The sequence below is a fragment of the Ursus maritimus genome, unplaced genomic scaffold, assembly GCF_017311325.1.
Source record: "Ursus maritimus isolate PB19 unplaced genomic scaffold, ASM1731132v1 scaffold_12, whole genome shotgun sequence".
In the NCBI taxonomy this organism is placed as follows: domain Eukaryota; kingdom Metazoa; phylum Chordata; class Mammalia; order Carnivora; family Ursidae; genus Ursus; species Ursus maritimus.
This window is the reverse complement of record NW_024423564.1, coordinates 50,003,657-50,025,466: the sequence shown is the minus strand read 5'-3', so window position 1 is coordinate 50,025,466 and position 21,810 is coordinate 50,003,657. Positions and strand designations below refer to the sequence as shown.

Sequence of the window (21,810 nt, the reverse complement as noted above, 5' to 3'; positions counted from 1 at the left end):
GAAGAAAATGAGCAAACTTGAAAGTGCTTTGTCAACTAGAAAAGGCTATATGGAGTAGGCTTTCTGCTCTCTGCAACTCTTGACTGTCAAATGCAATACCGTTCTCACATGGTGAAGTTCCCAAAGTCCTGTGATCTGAGACGTCACCCAGGAGAGCACCAGGTGAGTGGAGCTTTTCTACAGGTAGTTGAAAGAGATTTGGCTAATAATATCTTGAGAGGCAGGAAAATTTCTAGCCCTCTTTTATTCCCCACCTACCATGTTTATTCCTAATGGCAAAAACCTTTGCTTCTACTCTTCTACTCTCTATTCTTGAAATTCCTTTGACAACTTTCATTCTACAGGCAAAAATAAAGTTAAGGTATAAATGACCCTTCCACTCCCTCTGATAACACCCTAGTTTGGGACCCCATTTCTTCTTAAGTCCTAACTTTTCCTGCAAGTAATAATCCCTGATATTAATAATTTATCTAGTGCTTATTCTTTACTCCATCCTATAATCCTTACAATTTACTGCTATCAGATCAATAATTCATTTTCATATAAGCATCATTGTAATAGCAAGAACATTGAACTTGGAGTCAGAAAGCCTTGATTCAATCTCTAGGTTCTACTTTTACCACTTATGGGATTTGGAATGAGACACTAAAACTCCCTGGACATCGGTCTCTTCCTCCATAAAATAGAGACAATAATACATCTCTCATAAAGTATGGTGAAGATTGAAAGAGAGTATACATATGAAAGAAATCTATAACTGCAAAGCATTGCACAACTGTAAAACAGTGTAAAGTATTTATAAACCACTTCTGTGTGCCATTCTTCTGTTGAACAATTTTCAATAACTCTTCATTGCCTGATAAGTCAAGTCAGTTACCTTAGTCTAGCATAAAAAGTTCTTCAAAATTGCCCTGATCACCCTACTTTTGCAAATTTATTCCACTCTACTCCCTTACTAAGACCCAGTGTTCTAACCAAATAGAACTGTTGTGTTCGATCGCCCCAAACAGAACAAAATGGTGTGGCATGTTTCTACTTTTATACCTTTATTCATGCTGTTCATTGCCTCACCTCATTTTTTTCATCTCTCAAAATTCCATCCATTCTTCTTTACCTGGCCTCCAAATCTCTCTTGATCTCCCTTTCCCCTATGTCTTTAAGATATATCTCTGCTGCTTCTGAACTTTCTTGTATCTTTCTTATGACAGTTGTCAAAATATTTGGGATTCTAGTATTGCTTGATGTACAGAGACCTTCAGTAAGGGGCCTGAATATAGCTCTTCAGTGAGAGTCAAATAACAAGTTCTACGTGTGATTTTGCCGAAGTCTCCTTAAATGTCCCTCATATTAAAATTAGCCAGCCTAGCGGCACCTAGCTGATTCAGTTTGTAGAGCATGTGACTCTTGGTCTCGGGGTCATGAGTTCAAGCACCATGTTGGGCTTGGAGCCTACTTAAAAAAAAAAAAAACAACTTAACCAACCTAGAAATGTAATCAAGATATGAATGCAAAAGAAACGTAGAGCCCACTAATTATGGTAACTTTGAATAAATCAGCAAAAAAGAAGGTAGTTTATTTGATAACTAATAAAAAAGAGTACCAAGAACGAGAATTCCTGACATTGTTTCTCCAATACTGTTCAGTAGCAGCGGCCCCATTCCTCTTGGTTAATTGAGATTCCATCTATTGATATGTTGGGCAAGTCAGCAGGGCAAACAATATTTTTTCAGCTTCTACTAGACAATAGATGCTGTGCTGCATAAATGATCAGGCAAAAAGTTATGTTCCCTTCTCTCAAGAGGGTTATCTAATGGGTGTGATAAACCAAGAGAAAGAATTTAAATGAAATGTGGTCAGTCGGACGTAAAGGGAAGGGAGCTTAATCCAACCTTAAAATACTTAGAAAACTTTGTAAAGAGACAACTCTAGACTGAATCCTAAAAGAGATGTAAAAATTAGCCAGGTGAATAAAGCTGGGAAGGGTACTTCAGATAGAGCAGAAAAAACTACAATCTGCTTCAGCAGTGGAGTTGAGTATATCAGGCTTGAGGAAAGCGGCGTAATCATCCCACTAACCCCTCCGCTCTGATTTCATGCTTGCCCAGCAATCTTATGAATAGAAATTGGTCTCCCATGTCAAGGAATGTGGAATGACTAGATGACATGAAAAACTCCCCATAAATTATTACTGTCTGTAAATTGATTGTTTGGTCTCTTCTCAGTGTGTTCTTGTGAATTGGACTAATATAAACAGAATGAAGTCAAATCACACTGACAAAAATCACATTCTGGACCTGAAAAGCCAAAGTGACTGGGAGTTTTGGTCACCAGCCAAATACCACCCTCCTAGGGGCCATTTGATTTCGACTCCTGAGCATCTCAAGCCCATTTACCTGTCTCCATCTCCATTGCTCTGTAATTCTAGCCACACCAGCTCCTGCACAGGTTACTGCAATAAAATACATAATAATGCTACTAGCAACTGGCATGCAGACTTTAGTAGGTGCTGGGTACTATGCTACGTGTTTTGATGTGGATACTTCTTTTACTCTGCATACAACCTGGTGGGAAAGATATACAATGCTGTGGGAAAGATGAGGAAATTAAGACTTAAAAGAAATGAAGTAACTTGTCCAGGTTCACACTGCTAATAAAACAAATGGTAGAGCCAGAAATCAAACTCCTATTTGTCTTCCGCCAGACCCTAGGCTTTTAAATGCAATTTAGCTGGCCTCCTTCCTACCTTCAGATTTATTCTCCAAATTGCAGGTAGAGTGATCTTTTTAAAATGCAAATTTGACTAGGCCACTCATTGAATAAAGCTCCATAGAAGGTTTCCCATTACTTTCAGAACAAGGTCCAAAGTCCTCTCCATGGCCTTCCTTGGCTCTGTATGACCTGATCTAAACTTCTCGTACTAGTCTTTTCTGTCTGTGTTCCTGCCACAGGTACTGCTCTCTGTTCCATGAGCATACCCTGCTATTATCCCTGCCTAGAATGCTGCCTTTTCTCTTTGCACCCAAGTCTTGTGGATTTGTTTTGTTTTGTTTTTTTAAGATTTATTTATTTATTTATTTATTTATTATTTATTTATGAGAGAGAGAGTGGGAGAGCACACTCGTGAGAGAGAGAGACCGAGCTAGGGAAATGGGCAGAGGAAGGGACTCTCAAGCAGACTCCTTGCCTACGCAGGGCTCAGTCCCACGACCCCGAGATCACAACCTGAGCCAAAACCAAGAGTCGGACATTCAACCCCAATTCTTATTCCTTTGAATCTCATAACCTCTCCTGAACTCTCTCTGTCACATCCCTGCTCCTCAAAGTTTTGGGTCCCTTGTTATCCCTGTGGCAAATTCCTAAGACAATTGCACTTGTTACTGGCTCCTTTCCCAATTTTAATTAAATAAGTTCTTGTTTAAGCGTTTATTTCTGCTAGAATATAGCCTTCAAATAAGCAAAAACAATGTCTATAAAATTTACCACTGTATCCTTAGAGTTTCCTGCTGAGCCTAAGACATAATAGGCTCAAAAAATATATTAATTAATATGGTGTGTATGTATGTTGGTGTGTGTGTATATGTATGTATATATATAGGTATACATATATAATAGTGTATATATAGTGTATATGTGTGTGTATATATATTACATATACATATATGTCTATTACACAGTCATAAAAAAGGATGAAATGCCGTTTGCTGTGGCATCAATGGACCTAGAGGGGATTATGTTAAGTGAAATAAGTCAGACTGAGAAAAGCAAATACCATATGATTTCACTCATATGTGGGATCTAAAAGAACAAATGAATAAGCAAACAAAAAAAACCCAGAATCACACCTGTAAATTTAGGGAATAAAATGATGGTTGCAGGAGGTGGCAAGGAGGAGGGGCAAAATGAGTGAAGGGGAGTGGGAGACACAGGCCTCCAGTTACGGAATGAATAAGTCACAGGAATAAAGGACACAGCATAGGGAATGTGGTTGATGACATGGTAACCGTGTTGTGTGCTGACAGCGGATAGCTGCACGTGTCGTGAGCATAGCATAACTTTTGGGAAGTTGAACCACTATGTTGTGCACCTGAAACTAATTGTGTGTCAAATATACTCAAAACATTTTTTAAAAATCGGCTCATTATTTATTGGGTCATATTCAACAAACAACAAATAATCAGTATTTCTCTGGTATTTATAATACACCAGGTACTGCCCTAAGCATTTTACATGTATTTACTAATTAAATACTCCAATCTATTATATAGTTACTGTTTTTTTCTCATTACATGGGTGAGGAAACGGAGACATAGAGAAGTTAAGTTAACTTCTTTAGTGTTAGTTAACTGTAAGTGGTGGTATTGGAATGTGAGCCCAGGAGTCTGGTTCTAGAGACTAAGCTTTTAACCACTATTGCGTATTCTTCATAAATATTTCTTGCATAGAGTTAACGTATTAGAAAAATATTTGGATAGCAGCTTACCTCCATCTCTGATCCCCTTCTTGGGTCGCTGCGCTTTAACGCTAACGCAGGTGGACAATGAAGTTCCTTGAGTTAATGCTTAGATGAGTACAGATGCCCCTCAGTAAGTAAAGACCTTCTGAAGAGCTGGTTTCTGTAAGGGGAAGGACATTGGAAGAGGGGTAGGTGGGACAGAAGGGAATAGAGCTTGAAGCTGGCACATCAAAACCATAGTTTTACCCTGTCTAAGCCCACCTGGGTGAAAGAAAAAGTTGGACCATGTGTTTATAACAGGCCCCATTGTTTAGTAAAAATTTCCATGGAATTTAGAATCAGAGAAGTTAGGTTCTCTCCCTCAGTGCTGGCTGTCCCCTTTCCCTCTCCCTCCCTCCTTCCTCTCAATCATCTCTCTCTCTCTCTCTCTCTCTCTCTCTCATTGGATGACTTTGACCAAATTATTAAACACCAACAAGCCCCAATTTCTCACATGCATAGTGGAAAATGTTTAATAATAATGCATAGTAATGGTTTCTTTTTCATGAGATTTCTTTTTCAGGGAAAAAAACTAAGATTTGCAAGTGAAGGTACTTGGTAAACTGTCAAGTTGTAGGTACAAAAGCTAGTTCTGATTGGAGGTTTTTTTAACTTGCAGTCTTAGAGGAGTTTGCTAAAGAAATCTGCATCAAAATGACCTACTTTTCACTGTTATTTCTCTGGAGGGCAGTGAACCTCTTCTTCCGTGAATCCCCCCACAGTGAAATCCCTGTCATATGCAATTGCAGAGTTCCATATTTGTAAAGACACATTGGCAAAGTCCTGCCTAGAGAAAAGACCACATAGGGCTTACAGACTGCCTTTGGAAGAACTGTGTTACAGAATGTGTAAATGTCCTCCAGTTTCTGTGATTTATTCTAAGAATGTTTTACTCAAGGTTAAACAAGGCACCTTCTTGAAATGTTGCACTCTAACACAGGTACATTTCATTTACCAGATATTCATCAGAAGAAAAGAAGTACCTTTGGACATAAGAACTTACAATGAAAAGAAAACTGCTAATGTAAGGGGAAAAATCATAACCAAGACCACTAAATAAATAGGCCAATAGCTGCAACTTAACACCTTGAAATAAAGAGAGGCTGATTTCCATATGTATGAAACTGTTTTGCATTTTAACAAATACTTATTGCACTGTGAGGAGCAACAGAGGAATGAAATAAGCCTGCTAACTTCAAGGCACAAAGAACCTAGAGAGGACATCTACAGGGTGAGAAGCTTGTGGCTAAAGCTAGAGTCATAAGCTGAATACAGAGAATCCAATTAATACACACTTCTCACTTCCAAGGATCAGAAGAGTGGTTTCTTAGTTTTCCTGATGAAGGACTTCTTTAATATTTTTCTTCCTCCTGTGGAGCCCTTGCTTTAGAAGTTTTGTCTACAAAAACAAAAACTGTATTTAAGGGGAATAATTAGTCTATCAAATTAAATTTTTAAGCTGTTTTATAGAGGCCTATTTAATGCTATTTCGGTTATTATGATATTCACAAATTAGGAGCTAGGGAAGGTCTTGGGATACTTTCCTTTCAATGTCAAGGGTTTGCTTTATTTTGAGGTTAAAAGTGTGGATTTTGCTGTGACTCTGTTCTGTGCTCTGCTCTCACAGAGCACTCCCGGTCATGTGAGGGAAAGCTCCATGCTGGTTTGCCCCCGTATCCATGTGCCACTGGGCCATTGCGTAAGGTCATGGTGTAGTTTGGATACTGATCAAAGGTACTCAGCCAGGTGATGGGGAGAGCTGAAATTCAGCCCATGCATCACTTCCCAAGCTTTCTGCCCAAGGGCTATGTCTGCCAAGAGAGGCACATTTTTTAAATTTTCACCAAGGCAATGTATACATTTGGGACAGGGGGCAGTGGTGTGGAGGAAGCTGCTAAGGCCCCCAGTTTCACAGACAGACCATTTTGGAGAATGGGAAAGGCGTTTCTTATTTAATCATTCAGTGCAATGGACCATGCCTTGTTCGTTGCTGTAACACCCAGCCCCTAGCATGAGGCGTGGCATATACCAAATACTCAATGTATTTTTGTGGAATGAATAAATGAACAAACAGCTGTCTTGAATAGTTTTCTACATCTGAAGGTCCACTGATCTGGTGTATCAGTCAGGATTTGGTGAAAGCAGAATGATCTCTCAGGCCAGGTCTGTATTTTAGAAGTGAACACCAACAAACTCTAACCTAACCAAGAGGCGGGTCTGTCTGAGGTCAGACAGTGGGAGGGACACTTTGGGATTTCATGGCCACTTACACATACTCCTCTCCCTAGGACCAGACCAAAACTCCACCCAAATATGTGGCAATCTCCCTTCAGGAGAGTGACCAGGAATGAGGAGAGGGGTGGGGATTGGGGGAGGGGGGGCAACAAAATTTCCTGACATGTGCCAGCGCTGGACCAAACCCTTGGCATAGGTTGCTTCCCTTCATTCTCACAGCTGTTTATGCCATCTTCCTGTTTTACAGGTAGAGAAACAGAGGTATAGTCAGGAGACTCACCTCGTCTGAGGTTACACAGCTAGTAAATGAAAGGGCACCATCAGGATTTATAAACGTCTGGGTCAGACTCCCATGTGTGCCACTGAATTTTGAGTTAGTAGAAGCACCCTGGTCTGTGTGATATAAACTTAACATATTTGGGGGAGCTGTTTTTCAGCTGTGTTAGGTTTATTCAAATTCTGTTCATACCCATTGCTGTAGTTCAACAAAAGGAAAGGAAATGTGTGTTTTTTTAGAAATCCTGTTCTTTGTTTTTTAAAGTGGGCTTCCCTAGATGGGACTATCTGTTGAAAGCATGCATGGAAAATCAGAAAGATGGAGAACAGTGCACAAATCACAAGAGTTAGGAGTCAGTGAATTTTCATAGAATGAACACACTCATGTAACCAGTAGTCAGAGCAAAGAATGGACCCTTACCAGCCCTGTAGAAGCCCCCCCTTAAGTCCCTTCCAGTCACTAGCCCTCCACAGTAACTAGCATCTTGACTTCTGATTTCATAGATCCGTTTTTTCCCTCTTTTGAACTTTATTTAAATGAATCCCATTTTTGTGTCCTTTGCAATATCTGGTTTCTTTTGCTGGGCATTTACATTTATTAGATTCAGCCCTGTTGTTGCATGTGGCACTTGTTCTGATTGATTTAACGACTACATAACCTTGCAAATTACTACCACCTTTGCTACTGGGAAGAGTTTGATTATGTGAGGCAGCTAAGTAAGAGGTTCTTTACATTTCTTTTCTGTGTGCTATCTTTGGGTAGAAAGTGGAATGACTTGATGGCTATGTTTCTGATACATATGGAGCTATCTTAAAATTGCAGTTAGAATGATCCGATCCCTTCTATCAGGAATCTAGAATAGTAAAACAGATAAAAACTGAGAGTGGAATGGTACTTAGCAAGTCTTGGGGGAAAGGGGATGGGGAAGGTGTTGGTCAAAAGGTACATAGTTTCAGATATGAAAGTGAGTAAGTCCTAAAGATTATAGCATGGTGCATATAGTTAGCAATCATGTATCATATACTTAAAAATTGGTTAAGAGGGTAGATCCTATGTTAAATATTCTCATAATACACACATGCACACCCACATACACACACACAGAGGGAGGGAGAAAGCTTTTAGAGGTGATGGTTAAGTTTATGACATTGTTTATAGTGATGGCCTCACAGGTGTATGCTTATCTTCAAACTCATCAAGATGTACACATTAAATATGCACAGCTCTTTTGTATGTCAATCATGCCTCAGTAAAAAATTGCATTGAGATATCATTTGTAGAAAATTTATATTGGGGCTATAATGTGATGCTCTCACTTGCTAAATTCTCATCTGTATTAAGAGTTATGATACTTAAGGTTTCAAAGTTTAAATGATATCGGTGTGTAAATGGCCTCTGTCTCCACTTTTCCCAGAGATCAGGGGGATAATAACACTTCCCTGCACTGAGTGTGGGACCAACTCTTAGCGTACCTGAGGTCTGTCGCTACCTGGGCCACTAACTTCATTCCTGCTAAAATCTATTTCCATGTTTTCCAGCCATGAGAAGCTAGCTCTTTGTGGTGGGCTGAGATTTCTTATTACACTTTCCTTTCCCATCTCTGGGTCTGTCCTTTCCCACACCTCTCTCTCTCTCCACATACACACACACACACACACATACACACACATACACACACATACACTTCTACCTGATTTGTGTGGAAAAAAACCTGGGGAAATTGGAATGTGGGCTAACTATTAGCTGAATTGGAAAATTATTAAAACAGAAAAGGGGACATCATTGACTGAAAAGAAAGAGTGTAACTCAATAGTTTATGGTAGTATGATCTCCACGCACATACAGGACCAGATATGCACATTCACGAACAGATATGCACGTTAATAACGGTGACCTTAGTAGAAAGGTGACATTTTTGCTATTTCAAATTTTTGCTTCTCTGTAATGTTCTCTAATGTACCTATATCCCATCTGTACTAATGCATGTGATATTTACAAAATGTGCACAGTACTTGAAAGTTGACAGTCTGGTTTTGTGTGCATTCTCTTATTTTACCTTCCCTGTGAGAACATGGTACGTCTTCTTCTTAACCCTCATTCTCCAGATAAAGAAATTTAGTCTCAGCACACTTAGGTAACTTGCCTTAGGTCAGCCACTGAAGCAAGATGAAGGGTCAGAACCACACCAGATCTTCTGAGTAAATACTGCACAGCTTCCCTGCGCTACTGACTGCGTTAGATACAGGAGAAAAGGGAAGAGACTCAAGAAGGTGACAACATTTAAGAAAGCAGTTACACAATTTTAAGTAGAAAATACCCAAGGGTAAGACGCCACTTTAAATCAGCATTTTCAGGGATTCGTGCATTTTTAGTGTGAAGCTGAATCCTTTAGTTCATGGACCAAGATATGGTCTTGCCGGGAATCTTGCTCTAGTAATTTAACCTCTGACTTCTTGGCTTGTGCCTTAAGGTGAATTGGAGATAATCATACCTCTTCAGTGGCTATCACAGAGATGTTGCAAGGATAAATGAGTAGCATGCTTGGAGCTCCTTTGAGAAGAGGGCTTGATGAATGTCACATATTATTACCAGATGAATATTAACTATAATTATTTATCCATTCTCTCTTCCTGTTTCTCAGGGTCAAATACAATACCTGCCAGTCCTACAAGAGGAAGTAAATCTCCCTTTGCCACTCTTATTAGAGGGAAGGACAGATAGGAGGTTGGTTCTCCTTTTCCCTCTGGAAATTTGTGACAAATAGGGTCAACCCCATGACCATACATGGTCCCTTCATCTGCTCTTATCCCCTTGAGGCTTGCTCCTGGTGGTATTAAGCATTGTTCCTTCTCAGAGCCATTTTGGCAAGACAGGACATGACCAGCTTCGTGGGCATGTGACCCGCACAGGATGCATAGAGCCCCACATCCAGCAAGGCCCCATCGCTGCTGTCTTGAAACATGTAATAATTTTATCTTTGATCTTGTGTTTGGAAGTGAAGTCTGAGGGGAAAATAGAGTATGCTCCAGTGGCTTGGAGCCTTGGTTCATATGCTGTCCCACCTTTTTTTGGCTACTTGCCTGCCCCCCGGACATGTTCTCGGGCACCCATTTCCCTGATCCCTGGCACCCCAAAACTCATCCAGTGTCCCTTATCCTTGCCATCCGTTCCCAGAGGGGCCCTGGGTGCAGGTGCAGAGAGGGCCTGAGTTGGGCATGTGTGCCTTGCAAAGTCTCAGGTGGGGCATGGTAGCAGCCATCCCTGGCCTGGGCTGGCCTGGCTGTACCATGGTAGACGAGGCTATGTCTTGGTGGGAGTGAGCCTCTTGTCCAGCCCTGACCTAGGTATCTAGTATGTCCCAATGCAGAGCTTGTGGCCTCCTTAGGAGCCAGCTATCTGCTGTGGAGTGAGGCATCAGTACTGTGGGGAAGGGATATGTCCGACTTCCCCAGAGCCTGCCCCTGGCTGGGGCACAGCACATCAGTCTGGCAGCTGGTGGATAGGGGTACCCCAGTAGCTTGTGAACTGTGTATTATCCTAAGTCACCAGATACAGGGCTTGGGGTCCTCTGAGGGTCTTCCCTCTCCTCATGGTATCCTTATGCCTGAGGGAGCACAATACCAGAGAGTAAATAAAACACACCATGCCATTCATTAACTGTGCTAAACGTGCCATGATCATGTAAGATGTCAACAATAGGGAAACCTAAATGTGGGTTATCTGCGAACTCTCTATATTAGCTTTGCAGCTTTTCTGTAAATCTGGAGTTACTCTAAAATAAAAAATTTAAACAAAAAACAAAAAAACACCACTATGACAGGTTGAGAGAGACTCCAGAAGAAAGAAAAAAAGCTTCATATTTTACTACCTTCCACAGCACTTTTCCTGCTGTTCGAATAAGGGCCCCCCCCTTTTCATTTTGCACTGAACCCTGCAAATTATGTAGCTGATTGTGCCTGTAAAGCCCTTCATGAAGAACACAAGTCCTCTATCCTCCCTACTCCCACAGGCCAGGCCCCTGGGGTACTTTGATTACCACCAATAGTTATGCTCCTATGTATTGATCATCTACTGAGAACTGGCTACCATACCAGAAGCTTTGTATACTTTATCTCTAATCCCTTTATAACTTTATGAGGTAAGTATTCTTACCCTTATTTTAAGATGTAGGAAATTGAGATCCGGGATCACACAGTAAACAGTAGAAGAGAAACTCAAAATGCGTGAGTCTCACTCCAAAGCTCGTGCTCTCTCCGTAGTAAGACAGATGGCCATTCAGCCTCTAGATAGCCAAGTATTTGCAGGCTGCTTGGGCAGGCCCTTTGGTCACCATTCCTCTGCGTATTTACTGAGCATCCGGTAGGCACCCAATGTGGCTCTGGTGCTGGAGCCAGGAAGGTAGAGTGTGGAGGCCAGTCCTGAGCAGCACCGGTCCTTTGACTGTACCCAGAAGTAGCAGGGGTATGATTTCCATACACTCAGCCCACTGACATTGTGCCTCCAGCCTTAGTTACTGGGATAAGAAGGATCTAAAATGGGACACGAAGTGTTGACTATAATTAAAAATCTGAAAAGGAGCAAATCCTCAATAACTTCAACGCTAAGTTCAAAAAACTTTCACTTAAAAAATGTAGCTGACCACAATGAGAAAGGGCAGTAGTGTAAGGGTCTGTCACATCCACTGGCCGGCCACTGGTATGTCACTACTATTCCAATTCTAGGAGTTCACCTGGGCTTATTCTGGGTCATAGACCGTGAATGAGCTATGCAGGTAACCCTTCATCGGTGGATCTTTGAAAAGTCCTCCTTCTTCCTAGTACTTCTGCTGCTATAATTATTATATTTCCATTGTCAACCCTGAGTGGAAATTGGATCCCTTTTTTCCCCTCTCCATGAAGGAGAAATGGGATAGATCATCTTACAGTCCTTTTGCATATTGTCCCATTCAAAAGGCTCAGAGCATCCTAGGTACCGAGAACCATAGGTTGCGATGCAGAAGAAACCAAGGTCGTAAAGCCCAAGTCATTGGGAAGTGGCTGGACTTTTCCTTTGATGAGAGGCTGGGAATGGGACGGGGAGTTCTGGCACTTCAGGAAAAGCTGCTTCCTTGGCAGAAGTGCTCCTCTGGAAGGAACTAGAGGAGACAAAGGGGTGCTTTGGACACACTAGAGAGTAAGTGCCGAGATCCTGCATGTTGAAGCAGCCCAGCAAGACTGAGGAGGAAAGGAGAGAAGGTATGTGTAAGTCTGGCTTGAAATGAGTTTTACTGAAAACACCTCAATTCTTGTCTGCATATTTTTGAGGAGTGTGAAAAAATGGAGGAAGTCACCTCCAGTGGTTTTGTGGCTTTTTAAGTATGACATACAGGATATTGAGTTTTAACCCCACATTATCCTGAGGTGTATGCATATTTGAGGGGTAAATAAAACATCTATTCTTTGAAATGTGCATCTGTGGACAAGCGATCCCCGTCCCTTGGGGGTCTCTACTTTTCTGCTTCAAGTGTGAGTGTCACACAAAATGTCAAATAATAATAAAAGGGTATGTGGTCTCCCTCGGATTTCTGTATGAACATAGGAAAAATGTATTCTAAATTTGACAGGAATGTATGTGGCCTTCTCTATAATAGAATTCCATGCAAGACTTTTGGTTGTATTAGTGCCTATTGTGAGTTGTATTCCAGAAAGCTTGAGAGAATTAATGAACGTTGTTCCCCTCAAAATCAGGCACGGATGCAGGAGAGTCTGACTGGCTTTTATCACTGTCTATAGAATCATTCATTCATCCAGCATTTATAAAGCTAATTCAGTGTTTATTAGCATAGAGTTCTTAAGTCAATACTCTTGAGTATTCGACTCACAAACGTTTGGGTAGGGAATGACATGCTGTGACCATTCAGAAAGAGCTTTATTAACCAGCAAAAAACATGATCTTAAAAACAGTGTTTTTTGAATGGACCACTAAGAAATATTTCCAGAAAGTCTTGAGAGCCCCTGGCTTTAATCGAAGTGAAAATCTGTGGTGTTCACATCTGGCTCCACCTGAAAGTCCGGTTCAGCATTTCCCTGTGATCCTGGCAGTTGCAGAAGAGAAGTTTTAGCTTTGTTTAGTATAACAAGAGCTGCGACTGGGGGCCAATAAATGTGTTCCTATAAAACTCCAGTTTCTCTTAGACCTACGTCTTATCAGGGAAACCTCATTTTGCCTTTACTTAAAGGAGGGATTCAGAAGAGGGGAGGAGTAGTCTACTCCTCTTGCTTGTGTGGGTCAGTGTTTGCTGAGTTAAAAGTTACTCCAACATGTACACGTTCCCCGGAATGAATGACTGCCTAGCCTTCCAACGTAACCGTCCCTCCCCCCGCCGCCCCTCCAAGCTTTTGACTGTGTGTTTCATTTAGAAGAAAAGCAAAATGAGAAAATGCTTTCCTCATTTCTCCTCCAGACTGCAAACACTCAGAAATGACATCACGCACCCTAAAGAGCCCCAGGATGACTAAGGCAGAGAGAGCCTGAGAAAACTCACTGCTTCTGCCTTTAGTTTTAGGACACATGTATGCAGATGAGCTTCTAAGAGATGGTTCCCCGCCTCCTTGCTCAGAGGAAGTTTCTTGGTAGATCGCGGACACCTCATCGCCGCGGGGGGGTGGGTAGGAGGGGTGGTGGTGAAAACTTGGCACCAACCGTCCCAGGCAGAGCACCGCGGTGATTTGTTCTCCTGGTGGAGAGAGCTGGAAGGAAGGAGTCGGCGCGCAAATAATGAAGGAGCACGGGGCCACCTTCAGTAGCTCCGGAATCAGCGGCGGCAGCGGGGGCTCGGCTATGGACAGCCTGCAGCCGCTCCAGCCTAACTACATGCCTGTGTGTTTGTTTGCAGAAGAATCTTATCAAAAATTAGCAATGGAGACGCTGGAGGAATTGGACTGGTGCTTAGACCAGCTAGAGACCATCCAGACCTACCGCTCTGTCAGTGAGATGGCTTCGAACAAGGTAAGAGATGAGCGTGTTCATTAAAGCTCCCCCGCTCCCCTGGGCTCCCCTGGGCTCTGGCTGCGGCGGAGGGGCACCCGAGGACGCCGGCGGTCGGAATGAGTTTGCTGACCTGCCTCAGAAGATTCTGTCCCCAAGTGCCACACTTTGCTTGTATCTGGATGCTACAGCAAAAGTTAAATAACCCTCAGTACGGTTTAATTCTCAGAAACCAAACTTCGTTGTTATTGATGTAGTTTGGGAATATGTTTAAGGGGAGAGGTGCTTATAAATCTTATTCATGTACAAATGAAAATCCTTTTTTAAAAAACAATTATCAGGAAGATAAAATCTGAATGAATTCATAGGGTAAAATGGATAACCCCCGTTGCACTGCATTCAGGTGTTAGACATGTTTTTTTGAACAAGAAAATAACAGTGATCTCCACATATCAGTGGAGAGAATGGGCTGCTCTGAAGTTTTATGAATTCTGAAATTCTTTGCAGAGGGACATTCTGGGATTTTCTAACATTTCTTTTGTGATGCTGGCATGACCTAAAATAAAGAAAGAAAGAAAGAAAGAAAGAAAGAAAGAAAGAAAGAAAGAAAGAATATACTTTATCTCCAAAAAAGAAAGTTATTTTCTAAAAGTTCACTGCTTTTCAAAGTAGAATAATTTGAAATTAAGTTCCACCCGTACTGCAAAGAAATAGTTTTGTTTACAATCCCCAGACAAAACTTAGTGTGGAACAGTTTTAATTGTCTATCATTATATCATTTGTTTAATTAACGCCTGGATTTAGAGTGCTAATTTATGTAGTGAGAGTTGTTGCTTTTCGTTTGTTTTCCCCCCCTTGGAGAATGTTAACTTTATAAATATATATAGGATGTGCGTGCATATATGTATATACGTACTGCTTTGTTTTTAATGGAAAACCTTACCACTGTACCTTTTTAAGTACACATTTTAAGAATCCTCAGTCATCCTAGCCTGAGGTATTGTCTTACTGTCTTATGGTTCTGAGGCCAGGAAAAGATTTTGCTCCACACCTGCCAACATGCCCTTTCCAGCACGAGGTTCACTAGGGAATGTGTGTCCCTCCTCCCTCTTTCCTGGGGTTAAAAGTATCACCTTCCTATCAAGGCTTACTGGCTCTTGCTGAAAGGATCCGAGCAGAGGGAGCATTGTGTCCTTAGGTCTTGAAGGGGGCTAGAGGTGGGGGGATAGACTCTTCTTACTCTACTTATTGGTTAATGAAAGGGCAAAAAATGATTTAAGTCTCTTTCTCACATTTTAGCTTAGATTCAAGTTGGAAAAAAGAAGAAGAGTTTTGAGATTTAACTCTTTGCTGATTTTTTTCTGAAGTTCTTAATTGAAAGCCAAATTCTGGGATTTTCCAGGCTGTTGTAAATCTCAACCAACTGCTTCCCCATGAGGAGGGCTTAAGTGCGTAACTTCTCCAAACCACGCTGGGTTCTGAGTAGAAAGATTTTCACACATGCTTTAGCCTACAGAGGAGCATTCACAGATCCTCTATTTCCTGCGTGTTGTGAGCACTGATACCCATATGAGATGTGGATCCAATATTTAAGGGTAGTTTTTCATCAGGTTTCGCCATAAAAGACATGCTGAACTTCCTTCTTGAGTTGCTAAAATAAAGGAGCCAACTAACTCCAGGGGAGAAAAAGAATACTCACCGAGAAACTGCAAATTGTCATGATTTTTCATTTTGAGTGTTGATGCCCTACAGATTCTAACCAGGTCTGTGGCTGGAGTACTGAAATTATACATCGTCTGTTTTGCAAATTTACTTTAAAAACTTCTCGTGTTCAGTGTAATGGTCAATCAGGCTCTGAGACCGAGGACTGTGTAGGTCCTGGTGAGAATTCCAATCACTTCAGGCTTCCGCTCCTCCTTTATGGTGTCCTGTGCAGGAAGCAATGAAAGTTGAATAGAGCTAACCCTAAAGAAAGGGTAAACTTAATGCTGACACAGTTAGCTTTAGTAGAAGGCATGCACCTATTTTCTACATCTACAGTGGAAAGGTTGTAGGGCGAAGCAATTATCCAGTGCTCAACTAACAGCGAAAGTCAATTTCATTTGTAAAAAGATCTTTTTCTTTTTTTACTTAGCAACCATGTCCCCCCCATCTTGATTATGCAGATAATTGTCTCAGGTAACGCTTAATCTGTGGCACATATGACATAATAAGAATATTCTGGTGGCCACCAAAAAGAAATGGATCTATATCAGCTACATTTGATGTGTGGTAAAAATAAAGTCCCACATTTAATTTCAAATGTTGTTGAAATTATTTGAACATTCCATCCAAGTCACTGTTCAAAAATGTCATCATCATCGTCATCATCGTCATCATCGTCATCATCATCACTGTGTATTTAGTTGTATCTAAGCTTTTGCTTCCCCTCACTGAACAAAACAGCCATGGCAAATCTCTGAGTTACAGACTCGGAAGTGAGTCTGAAGACGTTCTATACAGGAAGTATGTGAAAAGCATGGGCTCTGGAGTCAAAAGATCATGCTTCAAATCCTATCTCTAGCATTTACTAGCTATTTGACCTCGGCTAACTTACATGACTGTTCTAAGACTTAATTTACTTATCTGGAATACAGGGATAAAAATGGTACCTACCTTACTGGGTCACCGTGAAGATTAAATGAGATAATGCATCTGAAACACTCCACAAGGCACCTGCTGGGTAGTAAAGATTCAATAAATGATGGCTTTGTAATAGCATCCGCTACATCTTTGCAAAAATATATGCCCTTAGGTTTGATCAGCTAAGTGATTTACTGAGTTTTTACCTACTCAGCAGTGGTGATGGGAAAGCCAGTGCTTTACGTGGGGGGTGTTTGGGAACTTGTGAGTGGTAGAGAGTTGACTGTGCCCAGTGGAGGACAAGCAAGCAGTCTTTCATATTTACCTCACCTGGGTAGGGTTGTGTGTTTGTTGTTTTTCTCAGTCCTTTTATATTTTGAAGAAAATTATGACTCAAAGATTATGACTGGTTTTCCCAAGTATGTTTCAGAGCCTGAGAGATAAGGAACTGTTTCTGTGACCTATAGAAACGTAGTCTCCTCCTTGGCCCCAATTTCCCTCATCTCTGAATGCTGGCCACAGGCCAGGTGGAATTCCAGGATTATAGAGAAAGACGTAGCCGGGTGGGTGAATATAGTAGGTTATTTTTCCCCAAGAATTACAAGACGAAATAAGCAGTTTTACGAGGCAATGACACTGTTTTGCAAGATGAAAAGGATGTCGAGTGAACCTTCTGCCAGCAGTCCAAGTTCAGTTAGACGTGTTAGAACTGTTTTCTGTAACGACAGATTGGCTTCTTAGACTTGTTCATTAATTTTTGTTTCGACTTTTATCGCCTCCTGAATTAGAAGAATTGTCTTACACTTCAGCGAAGTGCATCAGAGCATGAGTTCCTCGGTGGCAAAACAGTCAGATGTTTTCAAAACAGGATGCTTTGGCTCTGCGTTATAAAAAGAGGAACGGAAAGAGAAACAGTATAGCAAGGAAGAAAGCGAATAGCCTCAGCAGGGTCCCCAGCCCAACAACGGCATAAACACTGACCTATCTTCCTGACCTTCACTGTGGCTCAGTTCCTGACCTCGTGTCACCAAAGCCAACCGACGTCATTGGAGGAGGATAGGAGGAATGGCGCAGCTGCTGTGCGGGTGACTAGAATTTCCTGTCTCCTTCCTGACAGACTCAGTCAGAAAAGTACAGAGTTGCAACAACAGTGACTGAGGAAGGACCAGCACAGGCTACAAAACAATCCTAGTGAGGCGTAGTTGTGACTGACAAGGACAGGGAGCTTTTACTGAGAAACAGAGTCTCTCGCCTCAACTTTTCAGGAGAAAGTGTCAAAGGGGTCATTTGTGCCCAGCATGTGGAAGGTTTTCAAAAGAAGAACAGCCTGTGGTATGCAGCAAGGAGCTATCTTCACGCAACTTGTCACTATCCTGACTTCCCCACCAACACTCTCCATTCTCCTGTTCTTTCTTGACTGGCTTTGCCCTGGGGCTGTTTTATGTGGAGGACAAAGGTTTGGGGCTCTGTCTGTGAAAATGGATGTTTCATTGTTGAAAAGAGCAGTCCTGCATAATATCAGTAGTCTCTTTAGAATGAAGCCTCAGGACCTAGCACTTCAGTCCATGTTTGCGAAGGAAATCTGTAAGATAAGAACGGGAGATAGAAGGTCCTTTTGCTTTGAAGGTACCATGGAGTCAGCTGCAGATACCATCACAGGGGAAGTGAGTCCTTCTGGCTACACAGGTTTATTTTTCCGGTTCTTCTGGTGTGTCTGTACCGGTGTATTGAAAGTAAAGTCAAATAATTGCCTGTGCTCGTGGGTGGGAAGGAATAAACGCATGTAATTCTACCAGCCTGGAGCCACTTGGGACTCAAGCTGCTTGATACTGGAATGTGACCGTGACAGGCTGTTTGCCCTGCACTTGGGCGAGTCATTTTCTACCTAACTGAATAATCAATAAGTATGGGAAATGTCAGATTCAGCAGAACCAAAAAAAAAATAGATCTTCTTGGCCAACACATTCATCTCAGAGCTATGCCGGGAAGATGATAGGCAGGTGACCAATCACTGGAGGGGATCACTTCTACTTTTGCCCCAAATTATATGATACGACTAGAGCATTCCCACCCTGAGGGCAAGACGGTCCTTTTCCAGGACCCTTTGCTTTAAGAGAGGCCTAGCCTGGTCTTCCTCCAGCTGCTCTTTGCTCCAGGAGGTGGGGAGCCGGTGGGGCCGAGGAGCAGCTCTGGTGCCTGCTCCAGACAAGACTGCATCCACTGGACCCCCTACATTCTCTGCCCAGTGGTTCTGAACCCTGTTCCAGGGCCTGTACAGGCCGCTTTCCTGGATGTGCTGCAGGAATTTACACCCTTAGGCCCCCAAAGCAGCCAAGAGGCAGAAGTTGGGCTTGGAAGAAGTGTGTGAGAGGAGCTTGGACAGGCAGCTGGTGGCAGAGGATGTACGAAGGCCTGCCCATGAGTTCCTTGAGGAAGAAATGGGACAGGGCACGGTCCCAGCTAGGTCCCCATGCACTGCCATAATCAAGGAATTCAAGAATTCGTATTTCATGCTGGCCTTCCAGCTGCTAGGCAGGGACGTCTGTTGAGGCAGGAGTATTGGAGGTAGCTCGATTCAGATCTTTATTCAGACGTACGTATGTGGCCCCACATGTGTTAGAGGTGAGCTGGATTCAAGGGAAGAATAGGAAGAAAATCAGTTCTGACAGCCTGGTGGGGCACTTGAACATTTTCAATCCAACTTTTCTCTCTTCACCCTCAGATTTATATAGAACTGGAGGCAGCAAAGGGAAAAGAGCCTAGGTAGAAGACATGAGTTTGAAGTCTAGCTCTGCTTCCATTTAGAAATATTATCTTAAACAGTTAATTCATTTGGAATCTTTGCCTTTCTTTATCCACAAAACAAAATAGTTGGAGAAGACTGTGTCCATGGTCTCCTGCAGCTCTTGCATTTATTGTTGGGACAGTAAGAGTCGGCAGCCAAACTACTTTTACAGGTGTCTAGTATCTGTGCAGACAGGGTGCTAAGCCCCTGAACTACATTCTGTCATTATTACTCCCAGCAACCCTTGGAAATACATACTGTTATTATCTCCATTTTACAGTAAAATGAGGTTTAAAGAGTTGAATTACATTGCCTAAGGTAAAGAAGAGAACAGGATTCACACCCAGGGCCATCTGACTCACCATCAGTGATCCCAGTGGGACAGATAAATCTAGAGAGGTATTTAATAACTCTTACAAGGGAATTTTTCATTTCTGGGAGGTCTTATTCTTCTAACTCTGGCCGTCATTGCTTGTTTAGGTCTGGTTCAGAATCGTAATCTGCAATTACCATATTCTGGACCTCTAGGCCAGCCATTAATAACCTTAAACTCAGTTGTCCCAGCTGGGAAGCAGTGTCCGTTAACAGATAAGAGGGAGGAGAATAACCATAGCTATAGAAGATGGTTGTAAAGCACTCATCAAAATGTAAATAACTATTAAACTAATCTGCTGCTTCTAGTGGACCCCTTTGCTAAATTCAAGATCTATTTGTTCCCCTAAATTCTCTAACATGGCCTAAGAGAAGACAGTGAAGTTTTGTTTAAAAGACAACCAACCCCCCCCCAATTCCCTTTTTACCTCCCTCCCCAACATAAAAAGAAAATGGAGAGAGGCTATTCTTTTTCTGAAAATTATCATCCAAAAAGTTGGAGTAATTTCGTCATATATTACATCCTTTCTAATACATGCCCCAAGACCATGAAACAGAGGAGCGATGCTTCAGTAGCAATAATTAATACAGGGAAATTTCCTAGAGGTAAGATACTGACTGTCTGCATTAGACTTTGTCTTCCAACAAAGAAGAAAGAGAGGATTAAGCTGTTTGTTTATCTGGCATTATTTCAGTTACTCTTTCTATGATAAAATAAGTTGTATTATTGAGAGTGTAATTGCATGTTCTAAGTTCTGCTCTTTGAAAACTTAACAAATCAAAGATTTTGAAAGTTTAGTGTTTTGTAATAAGTTTGATTTTTAATCTGTTTTGCTTAAGTTAAATATTTCTTCATTGGTATTTTCAGAACCATTTCCTTCATTGAGTTCTAATCCATTCACCCCAGTCTTTCTGCCAGTTCACTTGGAAGTCCCCGAGTGATCAATAGGAGTGAAGTCAGGGCACGTTACCTTTGATCATTGCACCCCTGACTAGCTGGGAAGACAAGATTGTATTATCAAAATCTGATAAATAAATCATTTTAAGGGGAGCCTTTCTCTCCATATGGAAAAAAAAAAAATCAGACAACTAAGTTTGGAGTATCAAATAGAAATCCGGAACACTAGTTGTAAAAAATAGAGTTACAGTATTTTCATGGAGTAAACGTCTGTTTCACATTTTTTTATACTTCTTTCTTGTCTTTTATTTTTCTTTTTGAATGTGTCCTAATCTAAAAGGCTTCCAAAATCGATGCCATTCCTATCTATGAAAGAAAACCCAAGGGCGGAGCTTAGCCTTGTGCTCTTCTTCCCAAAATTTGACTCCTGAGTGACAGTGTGCTCAGCAAGGGTAGATACATCAGCTTTCTGGAAGCCAGGACTGACCAAACCAAAGCTCCGAGGGCAGACTTGTGCCACAGTCAATAGATTTCACACTCCAGAAGGCAGCGTGCCAACAGTGGATGTGCGTCTCAGCACATCCCTCCACTTTAGCATTTTTCAGGGACCTGCCAGCCCTCTCTGTCTTGCCCATTTGTACGTGATGTTTCCCTCAACTGGTGCCAAACTGTTTAGTCTCCTGGATATTTTACTGTAACTTCCTTTGTTTGATTTACTTTAAAGTAGCCAAGTGTTTCCACAAAGAAAGGACTGTTAAGTTATTTAGAAATGAAGAAGACAGTAAAACTTCTGTTTCTTTTGTTTCTGTTTTGGGAAGTGCCTGATAATCTTCTTCTCTTTAAGAAGTACCTGATAGTCTTTTTCTCTTTATGAAGCCGCGTTTAAAGGCTGCAAATCAGGCGTTCCTGCTCATCAATCCTGTGGTTCCTTCTGCTAATTACGTGCAGTTTAAAAATGTACCACCTTTGAAACCTAAAGCCTTCGGAAATGGAAGTTTAGTGAATTTATTGAAAATAAATTTCATCTTCGTGGCTCAGTTTCACTTCTTTATATTTTGTAGCTGTTCAAAATATGGCAGTCTTGGAAATGTTCCTTAAAAACTTTAAAGTTCCTTTCAGCCTTTGTTAGCAGCACAGTGCACGATGTTATAACCTTCAGCAAC

At 41.6% G+C, this 21,810-nt stretch overlaps 1 protein-coding gene and 1 long non-coding RNA gene across 3 annotated transcripts in view; one reads left to right on the top strand and one right to left on the bottom strand.

Moving 5' to 3' along the window:
- Positions 1-13,438: 13,438 nt before the first annotated feature.
- The window catches only part of PDE4B (phosphodiesterase 4B), a 40,302-nt gene continuing 31,930 nt past the window's right edge, over positions 13,439-21,810 (top strand). The window contains exon 1 of the mRNA XM_008690765.2: positions 13,439-13,991. Coding sequence (XP_008688987.2) covers positions 13,761-13,991 — 231 coding nt within the window. The 5' untranslated portion in view covers positions 13,439-13,760. The remainder of the gene's footprint in view (positions 13,992-21,810) is intronic.
- LOC103663043 lies at positions 14,583-21,652 on the bottom strand. Of its 2 annotated transcripts, none has more exons than XR_005834143.1 (3): positions 16,923-21,652; positions 16,626-16,688; positions 14,583-15,898 (listed from the first exon to the last, which is right to left on the bottom strand). It is a non-coding gene; the product is annotated as an uncharacterized LOC103663043 (long non-coding RNA). The 2 variants fall into 2 exon arrangements; XR_005834144.1 differs by having other exon boundaries at positions 16,626-16,685.